At 46.4% G+C, this 23,106-nt stretch overlaps 1 protein-coding gene across 1 annotated transcript in view; it reads left to right on the top strand.

The window, feature by feature from the left end:
• Positions 1-13,370, top strand: part of LOC137379419 (plakophilin-2-like) — a 64,645-nt gene extending 51,275 nt beyond the window's left edge. Inside the window, exons 11-13 of the mRNA XM_068050200.1 lie at positions 420-609; positions 9,465-9,552; positions 11,498-13,370. Of these exons, the coding sequence (XP_067906301.1) occupies positions 420-609; positions 9,465-9,552; positions 11,498-11,581 (362 nt within the window). The 3' untranslated portion in view covers positions 11,582-13,370. The remainder of the gene's footprint in view (positions 1-419; positions 610-9,464; positions 9,553-11,497) is intronic.
• Positions 13,371-23,106: the final 9,736 nt, after the last annotated feature.

Genomic DNA, 23,106 nt, shown 5'->3' with positions numbered 1-23,106 from the left:
GAACTGGTGTAAATGGAGGAGCTATGATAATAAGCAACAGAGAGTGTGGTTGAATGATTGAGGAAACTGGCATCGTGTTAAAAACTTCCGTAAGTGACAATCCAATCTTGCAGAGGGGGCCTGAAACAAATGTCGGGTCTCCACGATTGGTCCACGTGCAAAGAGCCATTTTCAGGCAAACGCTTTGGACGCCTACGGAGGAGTCCTAACCAAAATGGCGGGTGCCATTCTTCCATCATGGAATGAACCTGTGCACACCCCGAGGCGCAAAACGGGATCCAGTTTCTAGGCCAATGTGGCAGCAGTTGTCTGACAATGGGAGAGGAAGCAAGGAAATTTGCAGCCATTGCCTTGTGTTGCAGTTATAATGCTGCCTGGAAATTTTAGCATTTAATCCTTTTCTTCCCCTCTTTCTCCAGCCAATCTGATCATGCCCGACCTGATAGCGATACTCCCTGAACCGGACAAGGACTCTTCGGTTCCCAAGGAGACTGTGTCTTTTACCTGCCATATGCTAAACAACCTGATCCAGAATAACCCACAAAATACTCGCAATTTTGTGCAGAATGGAGGCTTGGCGAAAATCGTAAGCATTAGCAACAGTGACCGGTGAGTGGCACTGACTGCTGAGACAACACAAGAACGTACGCAGGTCTTGGTATGTAATGGGGGTAATTTTATGCTCTCCGCTACGTTGGATTTGGAGGCGGAAAGTGCATATAATTGGACGGGATTATATGGTGGTGGGTGTGGTTCAGGGTGGAACCGCCTTCCTGCCCCTCCGCCAATTGATGCCCTTAAGTGCCCAATTAATACCCAATTAAGGGCCTCATTCCACCGCTGCCAGAATCAGCCCAGTGGCAGGCGGGCCTGTCACCTCATGTGAAGTACATCAAGCAAACTTAGTGCCTGAACGAGGGGCCCAGCGTCAGGAAGGTTGCCCTTGCTACCCACACCCCCACCCCACTCCCACTGTAACTTACCTGTGGCCTGGTTCCAGGGCCTTTGGCGATTCCAGTACTGGCAGCAGCCACCAGCTCCGCAGCAGCACTGCTCTGTTAAAGTCAGCCTCTGATTGGCCGGCAGCTATCAGCAGGCGGGACCTCCGCCACCGGGGTCCTTGATCCCAGGGAAGGCCTGGCCACTGTCCACCTAAGTGCCTAATTGGCACTTGATTTGGCGGACCTTCCCTAGAGGAGGTGACACGGCGCTCTCGCTGGTGCTTTTGCTGGGGGTCGAGACCCCTGTCTCCAAGACAAAATCCTGGCCATGTGTGTATTGGGGTCGTTTTGATTTTGAACGACAGTGTAAAATGGGCATAAGCCAATCAGCATTCTCGTTTATTTTTTACATCTCTTCCAATTTTTATTCCCGTTGGCTCCTATGGGCTCCCGGCAGGATTCCGACCAGAAAATGGGAGCCCACCCGCAACTAACAGGGCCATCTAGGGATTGGAATGGCGCATCTCACTGAATGCCTTGTCCAAGACAGTTTCCCTTCAAGGTTGGTGCTGGTGTTGAATTGATGGGACCAGCAGCCTCTAATGAGCCCCTGATGGCCCACATGGGGTCCTTCCTGCTGGAAACTCCCGGCCTTCTAGAGAGATATGGCACAGAAGGAGGCTATTCAGCCCATCATGCCTGTGCTAGCTCTTTGAAAGAAACTTTCCAATTCGTCTCACTCTCCTGCTCTTTCCCCAGAGCCCTGTAACTTTTTTCCCCGTCATGTATTTATCCAATTCTTGTTTGAAAGTTACTATTGAATCTGCTTCCACCGCCTTTTCAGGCAGTGCATTCCAGATCATAACTTGCTGTGTAAAACAAAACAAAACAAATAAATAAAATGTTTCCTCAGCTCCCCTCTAGTTCTTTTGACAATTACCTTAAATCTGTTTCCTCTGGTTACCAACCCTCCTGCCACTGGAAACAGTTTCTCCTTATTTACTCTATCAAAACTATTCATGATTTTGATCACTTCCAGCAAATCTCCCCTTAACCTCCTCAAGCTTCAAGGAACAGCAGCAGGCAGGAGGGAAACAGGCGGGATTAGGAGGAACGGTTATGGAAACTGAGCATGTTCTCACTGGAAAAAGAGTTGGCTGAGAGGTGATCGGATTGCTGTTTTTAGGATTTGGAAGTGATTGGATAATGTCGACCGTGCCAAGCTTGTGCAGGACAGTAGAACCAGAGGACAGGGCCTGTGCTGGAAGAGGGAAAATTCAAAACTAATCTGCGGTCAGTGGGCTGGATTTTCAATCCAGGGATGGATAATTTCCGGGCTCCATCTCCACTGCGTCACTCGTGTGACACTATGGTTTAAATGCAAATGCCCTAATTGGGCAGGAGTCAAGCTCGGTGTCCAATTAGAGCTGCTGAGTATCTCAAGGAGGCAGGAGCTGCCTGCCTGGTGCCAGCTGCAAAGGCGTGGATGGCATGATGGGGGCTTCCACTGCCTTGCCGAGGAGGGCAGGAGCTCCTCAGATGCCAGCAGCACACAGGGATGAAACGGAGTGCAAACGGCCCAAAGCAAAGGTACTGTGCAGGATTCCAAAGGCAGAGTAATTTTAAACAATCAAAAAACCCTCCCCCTTTGCCCCACAGTGAACCCAACAGTTGTTGCATTGACTGTTGGGCTTCGCTGAAATCACCATTAAAAATTGCAGTATCGACCCCCCCCCCCCCGCCAGCCTGTTAACAAGTTCCTAAAGGGGTTTAATGGGCCCTACCTTCCCCGTTTGCCACTCCTGCCCCCCCCCCAACGAACCCCCCCCCCCACCCCACCCCACTGGCCTGACATTAAAAATCACAAACTGTACTCGAGGCATCGGGTTCTGGAGATGATCTCCGGGACCACAATTTTCAAATCGCGTCTGCATCGGTTCCCAAACCTGCAGCCCTTTGAAAATCCAGCCCAATATTTCAGTGGGTGAGTGGTCAATCTATGGAACAGACTGCCTCAGGAGATGGTGGGAACAGAGACTGTTGATTCATTAAGATGCAAATTGGATTTCTTCCAGATTTTAGTTTAGTTTTTTTAGTTTAGTTTAGAGATACAGCACTGAAACAGGCCCTTCGGCCCACCGAGTCTGTGCCGACCATTTATACTAATCCTACACTAATTCCATATTCCTACCACATCCCCACCTGTCCCTATATTTCCCTACCACCTACCTATACTAGGGGCAATTGCTAATGGCCAATTTAGCTATCAACCTGCAAGTCTTTGGCATGTGGGAGGAAACCGGAGCACCCGGAGGAAACCCACACGGTCACAGGGAGAACTTGTAAACTCCACACAGGCAGTACCCAGAATTGAACTCGGGGCGCTGGAGCTGTGAGGCTGCGGTGCTAACCACTGCGCCACTGTGCTGCCTTTTAACATGCTTTTAACATTCTGGGGCACAGTAAATATATAATTTGAGACATGATGTGTGGAGAGTGATGCATGCTTGGGGGGGTTCAGGTGACTTTGGACCTCTGGTTCCCAAAGCTCTCCCCTACTGGGGGTTTTCCCCACCTCATGTCTGGGTTTGTTGTAGGCTCATTGTCAGAGATTGATCGCTGTGATTAGTCAACAACTCCATTATCATTGTATCCTGTAACTCCCAGGATGGGAGAAGGTGAACGAGATGGACCTTGTGCTTTTATTATCTGGCAGTTTTTAAAAAATTCATTCTTGGGATGTGGACATCGCTGGCAAGGCCAGTGTTTATTGCCCATCCTTAGTTGCCCTTGAGAAGGTGGTGGTGAACTGTCTTCATCAACTGCTACAGTCCATGTGGTGCAGATACACCCACAGTGCTGTTAGGGAAGGAGTTCCAGCAACAGTGAAGGAACGGTGATATAGTTCCAACTCAGGATGGTGTGTGACCTGGAGAGGAACTTGCATAGAATAGAATCATAGAATCATAGAAAGTTTAAGGCACAGAAAGAGGCCACTTGGCCCACTGTGTCTGTGCTGATCGAAAAACGATCCACCCATTCTAATCCCACCTTCCAGCCTTTGGTCCGTAACCCTGCAGTTTACGGCACTTGAGGTGCATATCCAGACTCCTTTTAAATGAGTTGAGGTGCCTCAACTACCCTTTCAGGCAGTGAGTTACAGGCCCTCATCACCCTCTGGGTGAAAAATGTTTTCATCATCTCCCCTCTAATCTTTCTACCAATCACTTTAAATCTATGCACCCTAGTCACAGATCTCTCTGCTAAAGTGAATAGACCCTTCACCTCCGCTCTATCCAGACCCTCACAATTTTGTACATTTCAATCAGATCTCCCCTCAGCCTTCTCTGTTCCAAGGAGAACAACTCCAGCCTATCCAATCTTTCCTCATTGCAGCATTTTTCCAGTCCTGGCAACATCCTCGTTAATCTCCTCTGTACCCTCTCTGTGCAATTTCTTCCTTTCTGTAATAAGGTGACCAGAACTGCACACAGTACTCAAGTTGTGGCGTAAACAATTAGTTATACAGATCGAGCATAACCTCCCTGCTCCTATATTCTATACCTTGGCTAATAAAAGAAAGGATTCCATCTGCCTTCTTAACCACCTTATCGACCTGTCCTGCTACCTTCAGGGATCTGTGGACATTCACTCCAAGGTCCTTCACTTCCTCTACACCTCTCAGTATTTTCCCATTAATTATGTATTCCTTTGCCTTGTTTGACCTCCCCAAGTGTGGTTAGACCACACTTGGAATATTGTGTTCAGTTCTGGTCTCCTCATTATAGGAAGGATGTGGAAGCTTTAGAGAGGATGCAGAGGAGATTTACCAGGATGCTGCCTGGACTGGAGGGCATGTCTTACGAAGAAAGGTTGAGGGAGCTAGGGCTTTTCTCATTGGAGCGAAGAAGGATGAGAGGTGACTTGATAGAGGGGTACAAGATGATGAGAGGCATAGAGTGGATAGTCAGAGACTTTTTCCCAGGGCGGAAAGGGCTATCGCCAGGGAGCATAGTTTTAAGGTGATTGGAGGAAGGTTTCGGGGAGATGTCAGAGGTAGGTTCTTTACACAGAGAGTGGTGGGTGCGTGGAATGCGTTGCCAGCGGTGGTAGTAGAAGCAGATACATTAGGGACATTTAAGCAACTCTTGGATAGGTACATGGATGATAGTAGAATGAAGGGTATGTAGGTAGTTTGATCTTAGAGTAGGTTAAAGGTTTGGCACAACATCGTGGGCCGAAGGGCCTGTACTGTGCTGTACTGTTCTATGTTCTATGTTCTATGTTCTAAATGCATCGCCTCACACTTCTCCAAGTTGAATTCCATTTGCCACTTTTCTGCCCATCTGACCTGACCATCAATATCTTCCTGCAGCCTACAGCTATCCTCCTCGCTATCTACCACACGGCCAGTCTTTGTGTCATCTTCAAACTTCTTGATCACCACCCTACCCCCTGCATTTAAGTCCAAATCATTAATATATACCACAAAAAGCAGGGGACCCAGTACTGATCCCTGCACACCATTGGAAACAGCCCTCCAGTCGCAAAAACACCCGTCAACAATTACCCTTTGTTTCCTGCCACTGAGCCAACTTTATATCCAGCTTGCTAGATTTCCCTGAATCCCATGAGTTTTTATTCTTTTTAACCAGTCTGCCATGTGGGACCTTGTCAGAAGCCTTGCTAAAATCCATGTCGACCACATCAACTGCACTACCCTCATCAATCTTCCGTGTTACTTCTTCAAAAAATTTGATCAAGTTAGTCAGACAAGTTCTTCCCTTAACAAATCCATGCTGACTCTCCTTGATTAATCCATACCCTTCTAAGTGACAGTTTATCTTGTCTCTCGGAATTGATTCCAATAATTTGCCCACTACTGAAGTTACACTAACAGGCCTGCAATTATTTGGAATAAAAACAGAAAGTGCTGGAAAAACTCAGCAGGTCTGGCAGCATCTGTGGAGAGAGAAGCAGAGTTAACTTTTCAGGTCAGTGACCCATCTTCAGAACGGACATCACCGATCTGAAATGTTAACTCTGCTTCTCTCTCCACAGATGCTGCCAGACCTGCTGAGTTTTTCCAGCACATTCTGTTTTTATTTCAGATTTCCAGCATCCACAGTATTTTGCTTTTATTTTAGTCTGTAATTATTTAGTCTATCCCTCGCTTTTTAAACACAACGTTAGCCATCCTCCAATCCTCTGTCACCACACCTGTATCCAGTGAGGACTGGAAAATAATGGACAGACCCTCTGCTACTTCCTCCGTGGCTTCTTTTAACAGCCTGGATTACATTTCATCTGACCCTGGTAATTTATCAACTTTCAAGGATGCTAATCCCATTAATACATCCTCTCTCCCTATGTTTATCACATCCAATACACCACATCCCTCTTCCTTAACGACAATATCTGCAATCGTCCCCCTCTTTTGTGAAGACAGATGCAAAGTATTCATTAAGAACCATACCAACATTTTCCGCCCCTACACATAGGTTACCTTTTTGGTCTTTTATGGGCCCTACTCTCTCCTTAGTTATCCTCTTACTCTTAATGTATTGATAAAACATCTTTGGGTTCACCTTGATTTTGCCAATATTATGCCCTCTCTTTGCTTTCCTAGTCTCCTTTTTGATTTCATCCCTCCACTTTCTATACCCCTCTTGGTTTTCTGTAGTATTGAGTTCTCTGTGTCGGACATAAGCTTTCCTTTTCTGTAGGTGGTGGTGTTCCCATGTGTCTGCTGCCCTTGTCCTTCTAGTTGGTAGAAGTCATGGGTTTGGAAGGTGCTGTCGAAGCAGCTTTGGTGCGTTGCTGCAGTGCATCTTGTAGATGCTACACACTGCTGCCATTGTGCATCGGTGGTGGAGGAAGTGAATGTTTAAAATGGTAGCTGGGGTGCCAATCAATTGGGCAGCTTTGTCCTGGATGGTGCTGAGCTTCTTAAGTGTTGTAAGAGCTGCACTCATCCAGGCAAGTGGAGAGTATTCCATCACACTCCTGACTTGTGCCTTGTAGATGGTGGACAGGCTTTGGGGCAGAATTCCTAGCCAGTGACCTGCTCTTGCAACCACGGTATTTATATAGTTGGTTGAGTTAAGTTTTCTTTTCAATGGTAACTCCCAGGATCTATCCAGCCTTTCCCCATAAGCAATGGTAATGTCATTGAATGTCAAGGGGAGATGGTTAGATTCTGTCTTGTTTGAGATGGTTGTGCTTGATGCTGATGCTTGTGTTACACGAATGTTACTTGCCACTTATCAGCCCAAGCCTGGATATTGTCCAGGTCTTGCTGCATATGGACACAGACTGCTTCAGTATCTGAGGAGTTGTGAATGGTGCTGAACATTGTGCAATAATCAGCGAACATCCCACTTTTGATCTTATGATGGAGGGAAGGTCATTGATGAAGCAGTTGAAGATGGTTGGGCCTAGGACTCCAACCAGCGGAGAGTTTTCCCCCTGATTCCCATTGACTCCAGTTTTGCTAAAGCTCCTTGATGCCATACTCAATCAAATGCTGCCTTTATGTCAAGAGCAGTCACTCTCACCTCACCTCTTGAATTCAGCTCTTTTGTCCATGATTGGACCTAGGGTCTAATGAGGTCAGGAGCCAAGTGGCTCTGGCGGAACCCAAACTGAGTATCGGTGAACCGGTTATTGCTGAGCAAGTGCTACTTGATAGCACTGTCGACGCCCCCTTCCATCACTTTACTGATGATCGAGAGTAGACTGATAGGGCGGTAATTACATACATACAAATTAGGAGCAGAAGTAGCCCATTCAGCCACTTGAGCCTGCTCCGCCATTCAATAAGATCATGGCTGCTCTGTTTGCGTCTCAAATTCCACACTCCCGTCTACCTGCGATAATCTTTGATTCCCTCGTTTAACAAGAATCTATCTACCTCCACCTTAAAAATATCCAATGACCTGCCTCCACCACCTTCTCAGGCAGAGAGTTCCAAAGTCGCACAACCCTCTGAGAAAAAAGTTCTCCTCATCTTTGTCCTAAAAGGGCGACCCCTAATTTTAAAACAGTGCCCCCTGGTTCTGGACTCACCCATAAGAGGAAACATCCTTTCCACATGCACCTTGTCAAGACTGTTCAGGATCTTATAAACTTCTATCAAGTCTCCCCTCACTATTCTAAACTCCAGTGAAAATAAGCCCAGTCTGTCCAACCTTTCCTCATAAGACAACCCGCTCATTCCAGGTATCAATCTACTAAACCTCCTCTGAACTGCCTCCAACGTAGTCACATCCTTCCTTAAGTAAGGAGACCAAAACTGCACACAGTATTCGAGATGTGGTCTCACCAATGCCCTGTATAACTGAAGCATCTCATCCTTACTTTTATTTTCAATTCTTCCCATAATAAAGGATTGGCCGGGTTGGATTTGTCCTGCTTTTTGTGGACAGGACCGTTAGTGTGCAGTTTTCCACATTGCCGGGTAAATGCCAGTGTTGTAACTGTACTGGAACAGCTTGGCTCGGGACACAGCTAGTTCTTCAGTACTGAAGCCAGGATGTTGTCAGGGCCCATAGCTTTGCAGTATTCAGCGCCTTCAGCCGTTTCTTTTGATAACACGTGAAGTGAATCAGATTGTCTGAAGACTGGCATCTATGATAGCGGGGACCTCAGGAGAAGGCCAGGATGGATCATCCATTCGGCACTTCTGGCTGAAGATGGTTGCAAATGCTTCAGCCTTGTCTTTTGCACATGTTGGTCCTCACCATCATCGAGGATGGGGATGTTTGTGGAGCCTCCTCCTCTGGTTAGTTCTTTAATTATCCACCACCATTCATGATTGGATGTCGCAAGACTACAGAGCTTTGATCTGATCCGTTGCTTAGCTCTGTCTATAGCATGCTGTTTAGCATGCAAGTACCCTATGTTATAGGTTCACCAGGTTGGTCCCTAATTTTTAGGTTTGCCTGGTGCTGCTCCTGGCATGCTCGCCTACACTTATCATTGAACCAGGGTTAGTCCCTCGGCTTGATGATAATTGTAGAGTGGAGGATATGTCGGGCCATTAGGTTACAGATTGTGGTTGAATATAATACTGCTGTTGATGGCCCCTTCCCTGCTCTTTCCCAGTAACCCGAAATTTTCTTTTCTCCAAGTATTTATCCAATTCCCTTTTGAAAGTTACTATTGAATCTGCTTCCACTGCCCTTTCAGGCAGCGCGTTCCAGATCACAAGTCAGAGCGTAAGAAAAAAATTCTCCCTTTTGGTTCTTTTGCCAATTATCTCTACTCTGTATCCTCTGGTTACCAACCCTCCTGCCGCTGGAAACAGTTTCTCTTTATTCATTCTATCAAAACCTTTCATGACTTTGACCAATCCAAGTTTTGTGTCATCTGCAAGCTTTGAAAATATGCCTTGTATACCCTAGTAGAGGTCATTAATATATATCAAAAAGAGCAGTGGTCCTTAAACCGACCCTTAGGAAACACGACTGTAAACTGCCTTCCAGTCCGAAAAATTATAATGTCTGTACTCCTGTTTTCCAGAAATGATCCCACCACGGCTGGAAAGGCTGCCTCCAATCTGCTGTACAGCTTGTGGTTGCATCGGGACCTTCATGGTGTCTATAAAAAGGTAGGATATTGAACTGTTTTCCCATGGGTTATTTTAGCTGTGTTGCGATGAAGCAGTTTCCCTCTGCACCAGTGCTAATGTTGCATTGCCTCAATCCAGCTGCCACAGCTGAGCTAACTGCAAAGCAAGCCTCCTGAGGTCGCGTCACACCGTTTCAGGTCAAATCAACATCTGCCTCCCCCCACACCCCCCCCCCACCCCCCACCCACACCCCGCCCCCCAGCCCGAACTTACACAGCAGCTCTTTGCATTGGCGCGGTTGTGCTGTAAATTTAAAAAACCCTCATCCTTATGTTCAAATCCCTCCATGGCCTCATCTCTCCCTATTTCTGTCAACTCATCAGCCCTACAACACTCTGAGATCTCTGTGCTCCTCCAACTCTGGCCTCTTGCGTGTCCCTGATTTTCATCACTCTGTCATTGGTGGCCGTGCTTCAGATTCCTAGACTCTGATCTCTGAAATTCCCTCCCTACACCTCTCCACCTCTCCATCCCGGCTCTTGGCAATCCTTAACCATCCCGGGGCAGTCTAGAACTAGGGGGCACAGTTTCAAAATAAGGGGTCTCCCTTTTAAGATGGAGATGAGGAGGAATTTCTTCTCTCAGAGGATCATTAATCTTTGGAATGCTCTTCCCAGAGAGCAGTGGAGGCTGGGTCGTTGAATATATTCAAGGCCGAGTTAGACAGATTTTTGATCTACCAGGGAGTCCAGGGTTATTGGAGGGCAGGCAGGAAAGTGGAGTTGAGGCCACAATCAGATCAGCCATGAACTTATTGAATGGCGAAGCAGGCTTAAGGGGCTGAATGGCCTATTCCTGCTCCTATTTCTTACTTTCTTTCTTATGTTCCTGGCAATCCTTAGCCTTCTGAGGGGTGGACAGACATTCTGACCTTTATGAGAGAACCAAGTAAGTCCAGCAGAACCAGGTCTCCTGTGTTTGCCTGGTTGGGGAGGTGGGGTGGGGGGGGCATCCTTGGAATTACAGCAGGAGATCAGCGAAAGCACCCCCACTTCTCGAGGAATGTCAGTGCCAGTGGTTAAAATGACTTTGAAATTGAATTCAATAAATGTGGTAAATTTGTGGACTGGCACCAGGAGGAATGACCATGAAATCTATTTGATTGGAGTAAACACCAAACTGGGTTCACGAATGTCCTTCAGGAATGAGAACTTGCCGTCCTCACTTGCTCTGGGCCTACACATGACTCCAATCCCACCCTGTATGGTTGACCCTTGATGCCCTCTGACACTGCCTCGCAAGCCATTCAGTCCGGCAAAGAAAGCCAACCTTCTCCACGCAGTAAAACTCGACCCAGTTTCCTGCCATTTAAGTTAATGGTTTTAAGTATTAACTCCTTCCTGCTCTGTTTTGAGCCCACGCATTAAAATAGCTGCACAAAGTCTTACCGTCACATCACCACTCAGTTCCTGACCTTCCAAAAACTTTTTTATTAAGACAGTCAAGGAGCATCCCCAAAACCCCATCCCCAGTAAAATTCCCCCTTCCACATTCCTCTCTGCATCAGAGTTGAAAATTAATATCAGTACTGAGGGAGTGCTGCACTGCCGGAGGTGCCATCTTTAAGGTGACATGTTAAACTGAGGCCCCATTTGCCTTCTCAGGTAAACATAAAAGATCCCACTATTTTGAAGAAGAGCAGGGGAGTTCTCCCCACTGTCCTGACCAAAATTTATCCCTCAATCAACATAATTAAAAACAGATTATCTGGTCATCATCACATTGCTGTTTGTGGGAACTTGCTGTGTGCAAATTGGCTGCCATGTTTCCTACATTACAACAGTGACGACACTTCAGAAAAAAGTACTTAATTGGCTGTAAAGCACTTTGGGACATCGTGAGGTTGAAAAAGATGCTATATAAATGCAAGTTCTTTCTTATTCACTCTGTTAGTTATTGAGAATTTGTTTTGTTTTATTTGAAGGCTGGATTCACAAAATTAGATTTCATCAATAGCCGGACAACAAAGGCATACCATGCAGCTCGCGAACGGAAGTCGCTTTACTGAGATTGTGCCATACAAGCAAGCCAAATTCTTGAATGAGGAGGTGGGATAGGTGTTCGGTGTATAAAGCTACATTGTGTGGAATTCCCCCAGTGGATGGGCAGGTTAATCTGGGCAGTGGCTGAGTCACAGACCAGGACGATTCCGTCCTGGGTTCTTGTTAGCATTGAGTGAGCCGATCTCTGTCTGCAACTGACTTCAAAGACTTTGGACTAAAACATCAGCCATAGCTCCAGATTCCGGACTGCTGCCCCAACTGCTGCTGCTGTGCATGGATGGCCCAAACCTCAAATAGAATGCTGACACTCGTCATCTGGGCAGCCAGTAACAATGGATCGGCACTCCAGCCACCAGTCAGCAATTTCAGGAAAAGAGGACAATAAGGGTAATTATTGTGCAGGGCATTGCATACTAGAGTAATCATGGAACCATCATTATCTGTCTTCACAATGTTTTGAAGGAGGAATAATGCAGCTGCTTAATTGGAATGTACCTTCTCAGTCAGACAGTTTTAAGTATGCAAATACATCAACCGAGTTAGAATTTCCATAAATGACTGTGCCTTTTAGAATAGGCAAATGTACATCCTTTACATTTATCAGTGATTAGTCTTTAAAGAGGAAGTTGCTTTTTATAATTCACTCTCAGGATGTGGGCGTCGCTGGCCAGGCCAGCATTTATTGCCCATCCCTAATTACCCCTTGAGAAGGTGGTGGTGAGCTGCCTTCTTGAACCGCTGCAGTCCATGTGGGGTAGGTACACCCACAGTGCTGTTAGGAAGGGAGTTCCAGGATTTTGACCCAGTGACAGTGAAGGAACAGCGATATAATTCCAAGTCAGGATGGTGTGTGACTTGGAGGGGAACTTGCAGGTGGTGGTGTTCCCATGTATTTGCTGCCCTTGTCCTTCTAGTTGGTAGAGCTGGCGGTTTTGGGATAAAGAGCTGAAATAGAAAAGTATAAGATGTGAGGAAAGGTGAGGGAGAGTGGGACTAATTGGTTAGTTCTTTCAGAGAGACGGTTCAAGCACGATGGGCCGAATGGCCTCCTGTTCTGTAAGATTCTATGGCCTAGATATTGGATCATGCCCGTTACAGGCAGGTGGGGGAGGGGCGAGCAGTTGCTGGCAGATTTAACGTAATTAATAAATTTAATTTAATCACAACAAGGTAAGTTCTTTCAAAAAAAAAGTTTGCACTTCCCTTTCCGGTGACAGTCTCCTCTTGTCCCGTTCAGGACTGATGGCTGGACCAGTTGCTGAGTGGCGGAAGAAGCCTACTCTGGCATCCATTCTGTCCCCGAGGTCAGTCTCTAATGAATTTTGCAAAGGAGGCCCCAAGCAGGCATCAGGCCCCCAATATCTATGCACCGAATAGGCCAATTGCTGCACGGCATGATCCCGTTTCTAGGTCTGGTATTGGGCACATGGGTGATGGCAGCATTTCCAATCGGAAGAAGCAGTTTGCTGAAACCCCTTTCCTCTGATTATGTTATGTAAAGACCACCAATATCTCCACTCACTTGCAATAGTCATATTTTCTAGTTCTTTTAGTTTGCATTCAGTTTTTTTTCCAATGGGGTTTTTTTGGGGGGTTGGAGGTGGGAGAGTTTGGAGTGGGAGGGAATAATATTTGAGTCGTTGTATTTTCAGAGCCTCCAAAGCTGGAGTTGGGTGTATTTAACTTTTGTTTGTTTTGTGTGAAAGCATTAAGAGTTATTTGAAGTTATATCCTGTAAAATCCGTCTGCCAGATTTACACGGGCTGCATTCTTTAGCTGAATAAAACTTGCCTCCTTCACTGTTTCGCAATGCTGCAGTTGTCTCGATTTGTAAATGTGCACACTAGGCATCCCCTGCAACTTCCTCAGCCGAGAATACTGCGTGTTGTGACACGTTCTGGCTGTCAGTGATTTGACTCATGGTTGTATTGATGTCATTTGTACGTCTTTTATAGATGAGAGGAACAACCTTTAAAATTATGAAGGGGTTCAATAAGGGCAATTTAATAGAGATGTTCAAAAGTGTGAAGGGTTTTGATAGAGTACATAGAGAATTTCCAGATGTGAGCAATCTACAATCTCATCTCTCTGTATGATTGGATTAAGATTGACATGTTTTTATAAACCTCCCAAAACTTGTAAAACATGTTTCAAAAGTTGAGTATCAGCAGATTGACATAAATATTCCCACTGGACAAATGTAAAATGCTAAATCTTTATTTGTGATTTCTCAATCCATTGCAAAGAGTGCGACCCAATTGGCAATGTTAAAATAACCAGAGGAAAGATTCTCTCGGAGCCTATCAGTTGGTGGTCACACATTTAACCCTCATAGTTTTGTTTGTTTTATTAATTCATAATTTACTTTTCGTGAAACTGAAAGGGAGGTTGAAGGTGAGCTGCCGTTATTGCCAGGCTTACAACAGAACGTGGGTATTTCTCCCTCACCACTGGGCGAGTTACACATTAATAACAGCAAATGCCATTAAACTCACCTTGATTTCCCAGCAAATTCTGGGTCAATGTGTTTGGTTCGATACCTGAACACTTCGGGGTAGATCTGAAACCTCAGTGGGTTATGCTGGCCAGTTAATTTCTCACAACCAGCTCCCCAACCCACCTCCATAACTTTCCCTTGCCAACAACAACTTGTATTTATATAGCACCTGTAACATAGTAAAACGTCCCGCAACACTTCACAAGAGTGATTATCGAACAAAATTTGACATAAGAATAGAAATAGGCCAATCCGCTCCTTCAACCCTTTCTGCCATTCAACGAGATCATGGCTGATCCGTGACCTAACTCCATATTCCATATTCTAAATATCCCTTAATACCTCTGGTTAACAAAAATCTATCTATCTTAGATTTAAAGTTAACAATTGATCTAGCATCAATTGCCATTTGCAGAAGAGAGTTCTAAATTACACTTTGCCTGCAGAAGTGTTTCCTAACTTCACTCCTGAAAGGCCTATGGTGTAATTTCTATGGCAAGACATCACACATAGAGGGAACTATACTGGGGAAGAAAGGAGGAGGGAAGTTATGTAACAGCTGTTCAGAGCTCTGGTTAGACCCCCTCTGAAGTATTGCGTTCAGGTCTGGGCACCACACCTCAGGAAGATATATTGGTATTGGAGGGGGTGCAGCACAGACTCACCGGAGCTACAGACCATAAATAGAAGAACGTCACTAATAAATCCAATAGGGAATTCAAGAGAAACTGCTTTACTGGTGAGAATATGGAAGTTGCTACCACAGGGAGTAGTTGAGGCGAATAGCAGACTTGTTTTTAAGGAGAATCTTGATGAACACTTGAGGGAGAAAGAAACAGAAGGATATGCTAATAGGGTGAGATGAGAAGGAATGGAAGGAGGCTCATGGGGAGCATAAACACCAGCATGGACCAGTTGGGCCGAATGGCCAGTTTCTGTGCTGTAAATGCTCTGCAATACGTAGTACTCTGTATGTGGCAACAAAAATCGGAAAAAAGAAGGACCCGTGCGGGAAGTTAGAGGGTAACTCACCCAGTGCAGTATAACTAGGATCCACCAGGTGGGAGGAATTGCAGGATGGGTCCATGGGAGGCACAGTGGGATCTTTCAGCAAAAACAGAGGATGGAATTTTACAGCCTTAGGACTTAAGAAATAGCAGGAGTAGATCATAAGGCCCCTTGAGCCTGCTCCACCATTCAATATGATCATGGCTGATCTTCTACCTCAAACTCCACCTTCCTGCCTGCTCTGCATATCCCTCAATTCCCTGAGGCCAAAATTCTGTCCCTCTCAGCCTTAAATATATTCAGCAATGGAGCATCCATAACCCCCTAGGGTAGAGAATTCCAAAGATTCACAACTCATTGAATGAAGAAATTTCTCCTCGTCTCCGTTCGAAATGATGGGCCCCTTATCCTGAGACTGTGCCCCTGTGTTCTCGGTTCCCCAGCCAGGGGAGACAATCTGCCAGTGTCTATCAAGCCCCTTCAGAATCTTGGATTTTTCAATGAGATTTTATTTATTTATTTAGAGATGCAGCACTGAAACAGGCCCTTTGGCCTGTGCCGACCATCAACCACCCATTTACACTAATCCTACATTAATCCCATATTCCGACCACATCCCCACCTTCCCTCAATTCCCCTACCACCTACCTATACTAGGGGCAATTTACAATGGCCAATTTACCTATCAACCTGCAAGTCTTTGGCTGTGGGAGGAAACCGGAGCACCCGGCAGAAACCCACGCAGACACAGGGAGAACTTGCAAACTCCACACAGGCAGTACCCGGAACTGAACCCGGGTCACTGGAGCTGTGAGGTTGCTGTTTTAACCACTGCGCACCTCTCATTCTTCTAAATTCCAGAGAATATAGGCTCAATTTACTCAGCCTCTCATCATAGGACAACCCTCTCATCCCAGGAACCAATCTAGTGAACTTCAATGTACCACCCCCAATGCAAGTTATGAGTTCCTCAGTTATGGAGACCAAAGCTGCACACAGTCCTCCAGGTGTGATCTCACCAAAGCCCAAAACAAATGTAGCAAGACTTCCTTAGTCCTGTACTCCAATCCACTTGCAATAAAGTCCAACATGCCATTTATCTTCCTAATTGCTTGCTGTACTTGCATGCTAATTTTCTGTATTCCTTGTACAAGTACACCCAAGTCCCTCTGAACATCAACATTTACAAGTTTCACACCTTCTAAAAAATATTCTGCATTTCTATTCTTACTACCATAGTGAGTAACCTCACACATCCCCACGTTATACTCCATCTTGTTGCCCACTCAATTAACCTGTCTATATCCCTTTGTAGCCTCTCTGTGTCCTCCTCACAGCTTACATTCCCACCTAGCTTTGTATTGTCAGAAAACTTCAATACATTACTCACTGTCTCTTCGTCTAAGTCATTAATATAGATTGTAAATAGCTGAGGCCCCAGCACTGATCCTTGTGGAACTCCACTAGTTATAGCCTGCCAACATGAAAATGCCCTGTTTCTCCCAACTCTTTGCTTCCCGTCTGTTAACCAATCCTTTATCCAAGCTAATATATTGCCCCCAACTCCATGAGCCCTTATCTTGCCTATTACCCTTTTGTGTGGCACTTTATCGAATGCCTTTTGGAAGTCTAAATATACTACATCTACTGGTTCCCCTTTATCTACCCTACTAGTTACATCCTCAAAAAACTCTAATAAATTTGTCATGCAAAATTTCCCTTTCATAAAACCATGTTGCCTTTGTTTGATCATACTATGATTTTCTAAGTGCATTGTTAAGACCTCCTTAATAATAGTTCCAGCATGTTCCGCTGACTGATGTCAGGTTAACTGGTCTGTAGTTCTCTGTGTTCTCTCTCACTCCTTTCTTGAATAGCGGTGTTACATTTGCTAACTTCCAATCTACTGGGACATTCCAGAATCTAGCAAATTTGGAAAATCATAACCACCATCTCTGCAGCTACCTCTTTTAGAACCCGAGGATGTAGGCCATCTGGTCCATGGTATTTGTCGGCTTTTAGTCCCTTAGGTTTCTCCAATATTTTTTTGAGGGATAAAACTATTTCTGGCTCCCGAGCCCGATGGTTTATAAGGTCCACCCGCCTGTGCATTCTCCCCGAGGATGGTCAATTAAAGACCGCCTATGACAGTCCTGTCCAGTTAAGGATGGTGGGTGGGCTGTGCATGCGAGTGGGTCAGTGGGAGTGCCTGAGACTCTGGGCGGCTGGCAGCCCACTGGGAGAGATGGGCACTGTCCCTGTAGGTGGGGGAGCATGATGGAACCTCAAGCTGAAGACATAAAAAAAGCTTAAAAATAAACTGTGGCCACAGCTGCCAGACCATCAGTGTCACAGGGAAACCCCACCACAGGAAGGCCTGTGTAGCTGCTGTGGCTGTCGGGCACCAGTTTTCCCCCAAGTGAGCACTTAATTGCTGCTGATTAGCTACCTGCTGCTGCCAGGCGGGTGACTGACATGGCTCTCACTCAATCTCAGGCCTGACTGCTCCTCCCACCCCCCGCCTCCAAAGCTGCCTCTGCGGGGCTGATAAAATTCCGCCCAGAATATTAGCTAGCCACGATCGCGGGAAAGCCAAGCCTAGCCGAGACATGAGGAAATGATATTTATTGCTGAAAACGTCAGGAATATCAGGGATGAGAGAGGGAATTATTTGAACACAGGTTGTACATTTCTTGGACCAAACACCCAGAAACCGTTTCACGAAGCAATTACACCAATTGAAATCCCTTACTCCTGCTCACCCTTTATATCAATGATCTGGAGTGACTGGAGAAACTGGGATTATTCTCCTTAGAGCAGAGAAGGTTAAGGGGACATTTGATAGAGATATTCAAAATGATGAAAGACTTTGACAGAGTAAGGAGAAACTGCAGTGCCAGAAGGGTCAGGAACTAGACGACACACGTGGAAACAGTTTTTTACACAGAGTTGTGATCTGGAATGCATTGCCTGAAAGGGCGGTGGAAGCAGATTCAATTGTAACTTTCAAAAGGAAATTGGATAAATACTGGAAGGGGCGACATTTACAGGGCTATAGGGAAAGAGTCAGGGCTTGGGACAAATTGGACAGCGTTTTCAAAGAGCTAGCACAGGTCTGATGGACACTGATTAATGTTGCAGGGTTCTCTGCCTCTTGTCAGAGAGGATCTCCACCACAGCCTAAGGTGCTGTAAGATTCTCTGATTTTATGAAAATGGTGCAACCAACCAGCAAATAGGAAGGTAACCAAACCCCTACCCACAAGTTGGGGTGTAATCTTTAAGCAAACAAATTGAAACCAGATAAATCTTCTTAATCCTTTTGTACACCAACTGATGTGAGTTTTATCGCAGCAGAGCGAAGGCGAGCCTGTTTGGTGAGCTCCGTCATGTCACAAACTTTGTTCTGTTGAGTCAGCTTTAAAGGTCTTGTGACGTGGGCCCACGCTCATAGCGTCAGGTTTCAAACCAATGCTTGCAAATTCCAGGCTGTACACAGGGTTTGATGGCCTAGAATCTGGTTACAGCACACTTGATTTTACAGGTGCCGAGTGGGTGCCTAAGCATCTAATACAGTGGTTTGCATGTGCCCACACTATTCCTGTTGCCATTTGGTAGAAAAGGAAGCTTCTGGGCACCATGCTTGGAACAGACCTTGCGCCCTTTGCATGAGTGACTAAAGAGGCCTAAAGTCTATGTTAGGTGCTCTTCCCGAAATCGGTCTGCCCTGAACATTGCTGGCAGCAGGCTACTTGCATTCTGGAAAATTAGGTCTATACAGCCTAGCCAAGGCTCCTGAATGGGACCATCGCAGTTGTTGGATCCCATCAGTTACAAAGAGGGAGGAAATCCGACTGTAACTTTTAGAAACATTATTGCGGTATATGGTTGTTACATTGCAAGGATACAAAAAGAACAAAAAGCAAAACAAAAGAACATGCAAAAGAACAAAGCAAAAGAACATGTGCTCACTACAGCACGCCTTTCTTATAGTTATTCAAACAAAACTAGTAACGCCACCACCACCCCCTTGTTTCTGAGTGGTTTGCAGACTTCTGTTATCAGTGCATGATTGGTTCATTCGTCCCAGCATTTTGTTTTTGCATTTTATTTCAGTAGTTTCACATCCCCCCTCCTTGAACTGTTAGGCTGATTATTAAACAATAGGCTACTATTAAGCTATCTGCAGCTGTCCTGTTAGCTTCTGCTTGTTATTTTTTATAAATTGGCTCCACAGCTCCACAGTTAGTTTGTTAGTTGATTAGCTTACTTTTGATCTGTCCCCACAACAGTCCCCCTTTTGATTCTTCAAACTTCTTTAAGAATCATTCCATCAATCCCATCTAGGTGCCTCTAATGGTCTCTACTCGTCCAGAAAGAGCCTTCAACACCCAGAGGGGTTGCGCTTAATACGTTGCCCACTTGTGCCACAAGAGGGGACGGTGGGAGCTCTGTGAGGGCATAAGCTTGGCAGGGGCTTCAGTTACTTGTTTACAACAGCACTTAATAAGCAAAAACATAAAATACAAAATTATGATTATCACAAAAAAGATCAAACCCTGTACCATTGAGATCCCTATTGAGCCCAACCACCTGGTCACCCAACTCCATAAGGTGGGAGTTGGGGGTTGTTTGCGTTTCTCTATCAACGGGCATTTCCCTGGACACTCGATTAGTTCCCCAAAGTGGAAAGGTTTGGTTAGCCAAAAGTAAGCAGATACTTAAAATGCATGTAAAGAGGATAATAAAAATTCTGAACATATTGGCAAATGGTAATTGTCCTGATAGCAGGTCAGTGTTTAGTCACGGATCGCTCACTTGATGTGAGAGGCGTGTATCCAGGCTTTCTTCCCTTCCACCTTAACTGCTGCCTGGGTGGTCAGTAGCACCTGGAAAGGTCCCTCCCACTTGGCACCCAATGGTTCTTTATGTATTTTCTTCACGTAGACCCAGACTCCTGGGATGATGTCGTGCCCTCCTTCTGGTGGGTCACCGCAAGCTGCCGATACCTGCGAGGAAGCAGAACTGATAGCATTCGTTAGGTTCTGACAATATTCTAGTAGAGCGTCACTCATCAGATGACAATCAGCTTTTCGCAAATCAATCGTTCCTGGCAGAGACATGGGTCTCCCTGTTATTATTTCAAATGGACTCAGGCCTGTAGTTCTGTTCGGAGTCACCCTAATTTTGTGTAGGGTTGTCACCGCCCATCCTGCTTTCCGGGTACCGTTGTCAACAAAGGAGGAGCCATCTGTAAAAAGGATTAAATCCGGATTGTGCAATGCCTCCTCCGCCGCTAAGTTTACTTCCTCAGTCTCTCTCATAGCCTCCATGCAATCATGCTCTTCCCCCTGTTGTTCTCCAGGCAACGGGAGCATATTTTTATTTATTTTTTTATTTAGAGAGACAGCACTGAAACAGGCCCCTCGGCCCACCGATTCTCTGCCGACCATCAATCTCCCATTTATACTAATTCCATATTCCCACCACATCCCCACCTGTCCCTATATTTCCCTACCACCTACCTATATTAGGGGCAATTTATAATGGCCAATTAACCTATCAACCTGCAAGTCTTTGGCATGTGGGAGGAAACCGGAGCACCTGGAGGAAACCCACGCAGACACAGGGAGAACTTGCAAACTCCACGCAGGCAGTACCCAGAATTGAACCCGGGTCGCTGGAGCTGTGAGGCTGCGGTGCTACCCACTGCGCCACTGTTTACCGGGCTGGCTCGGACTATATGGAGGTTGGGAGCCTCTAGGACCATTGTCCATCGGGTCCATCTGGCTGCTGTCACTTGGGATACTCTATTCATGGACAGCAATGTGTGAACAGTGTGCGGACACTTGACTGTTAGCTTTTGATCCAATACCAGACCCGCAGTAGCCATCACAGCTTGGCATGTGGCTTCCATGGCCCTTAGGCAACTGCCCCATCCTTGGGCCATGGTGTCCAGTTTTCTTGAATAGTATCCAATAGGTCTCTGTTGGTCCCCATGCTCCTGTGTCAATATGGCGGTCATGTATCCCTCTTTTTCATGTACAAACAGGGTAAACGGTTTCCTGTTGTCGGGGATTCCCAGGGCCAGCGCCGAACACAAGGCCCTGTTTAAATTCCCGAAGGCCTCTTGTTGGTCTCTCGTAAGGGTGACCGCTTCCTTCGAGGCTCGCTTCCCTTTCAGGAGATCATTTAACGGTTGAGCCAGTTGTGTGTAGGAGTCGATCCAATTTCTGTTGAAGTTACACAAACCCAAAAAGGATCTAATCTCCTGGATAGTGGTGGGTTGTTTGGCAGCCTGGATGGCTGTGGTCCTGTCCTGGGTAAGTTCCCTCTTTCCTTTCGAAATCTTTTGTCCCAGGTACATGACCTCTTCTTGGGCTATTTGGGCTTTGTCGATACTGGCCTTGTGTCCTCTCCGATGAAGGTGGTCCAGTATAGTACGCAGATCTTGTTCGTGCTGTTCTTCTGTCTCAGAGGCTAACAGGATGTCGTCCACGTACCGGATGACCGTGGAGTGCATGGAAGGTAACTCCCTCAAATGGTTTTGTAGGGCCATATGAAATACCGTAGGGCTGTTGTGGAAACCCTGCGGCAGCCGTGTCCAGGTGTACTGTTGTTGTTGAACGGTAAAGGCGAACCATGGTTGGACCTCGGGTGCCAGTGGCACCGACCAAAATCCATTGGCCATGTCGATAACAGAGAACAATTCATGTTCTGGCCTCAGGGCATTGAATATCGTGGAGGGGTCAGCTACCAGAGGAGCCTTTTGATCAATACACTGGTTAGCCTTTCTATAGTGAACAGTAAGCCGCCAGGTCCCATTTGGTTTCCGTACTGGCCACACAGGGCTGTTTGAGGTACTGTGTGTTTTAACCAGCATGCCTCACTCCTCTAATTTTCTAATTACGGGTAAGATTCCTGCAATAGATGTTGGACTAATGGGGTATTGTTTAGTACAGGGAGGAGCGGATCCCGTAAACGTTGCTGATTCCATTTGAAGTGGCCCACAATCGTTCTTATCCCGAGCCCATATTGGGTGCTCCCTCAGCTCCTCCTTCTTCAGACTTCTGATAGACCATGTTACCTGGCCGCCTTCAAACTGCAACGAGGAGTTCAACTGGGTAAGAACGTCCATACCCAGACGGGCCTGGTCCACCGGACCTATCCAGACTGGTGTTATCAATTCATGTGGACCAAGACCAATGCGTATGGGCTGAGTTTTCCTGATCACCACCCCATGGCCACCAGCCACGTGGGCAGTCTTAACTTTACCGTCCATCGGTATAGAGTTCCTGTATCGTTGAGGTAGACACGTTAATTCGGCCCCAGTATCCAGCAGGCAGTTTATATCTTGATCGCCCACCCTCGCGGTTATATACAATCCATCTCTTTGCCAGGAGGGGCACCGAAAGGGCGAGGGAGGGCTCTGCTAGTTTTTTGCCACACCAAGTAATGCCAGTAACTCCTTCCGTTACTGGGGTGACGACTGTTTGAATTTTTCTAGGTCATTGTCCTCAGGGGAGGGACCTGGTCTTGGTGCCGGATTGTATCCTTGCCGTCCTCTTCCCCGTTCCCTCGTTCTACACATCTTAGCCCAATGGCCTTCCTTCCTGCAGTAGTGGCATGCCCCGGGTCGCCTATCATGTGCCCTATCAGGGCCTTTGGGCGTCCAACCCGCCTGCAGAGCTCGGAGCTTTGCTCCCATGTCCCTGTCCAGCTGACTGCATCGATCAATCAACTGCGCGTAGGTTACTCCTGTGCCTTCCCACTCTGGTAAAGTTACCTTCAGCATCTTGGATAATTCTGGTTTTAGCCCCGCAATAAATAAAGGCAGACTTCAAAGGCACAAAACGGGTATCGTCCAGATCCTCTGGAGCAATGTCCGTTATCCCCGAGTGTTCCAGCCAAGCAGATCTAAACCTCTCTACATACTCCCGCACCTCTTCGGTACCTTTTTGCTGACAGGCTGTAATTTTATTCCAATCTGTCTTTGCGGGACAGAACGCTCGCAGTCACTGACTAA

This window comes from Heterodontus francisci, chromosome 18 (assembly GCF_036365525.1).
Source record: "Heterodontus francisci isolate sHetFra1 chromosome 18, sHetFra1.hap1, whole genome shotgun sequence".
Lineage (NCBI taxonomy): Eukaryota > Metazoa > Chordata > Chondrichthyes > Heterodontiformes > Heterodontidae > Heterodontus > Heterodontus francisci.
This window is presented reverse-complemented; position numbering and strand designations above follow the sequence as displayed.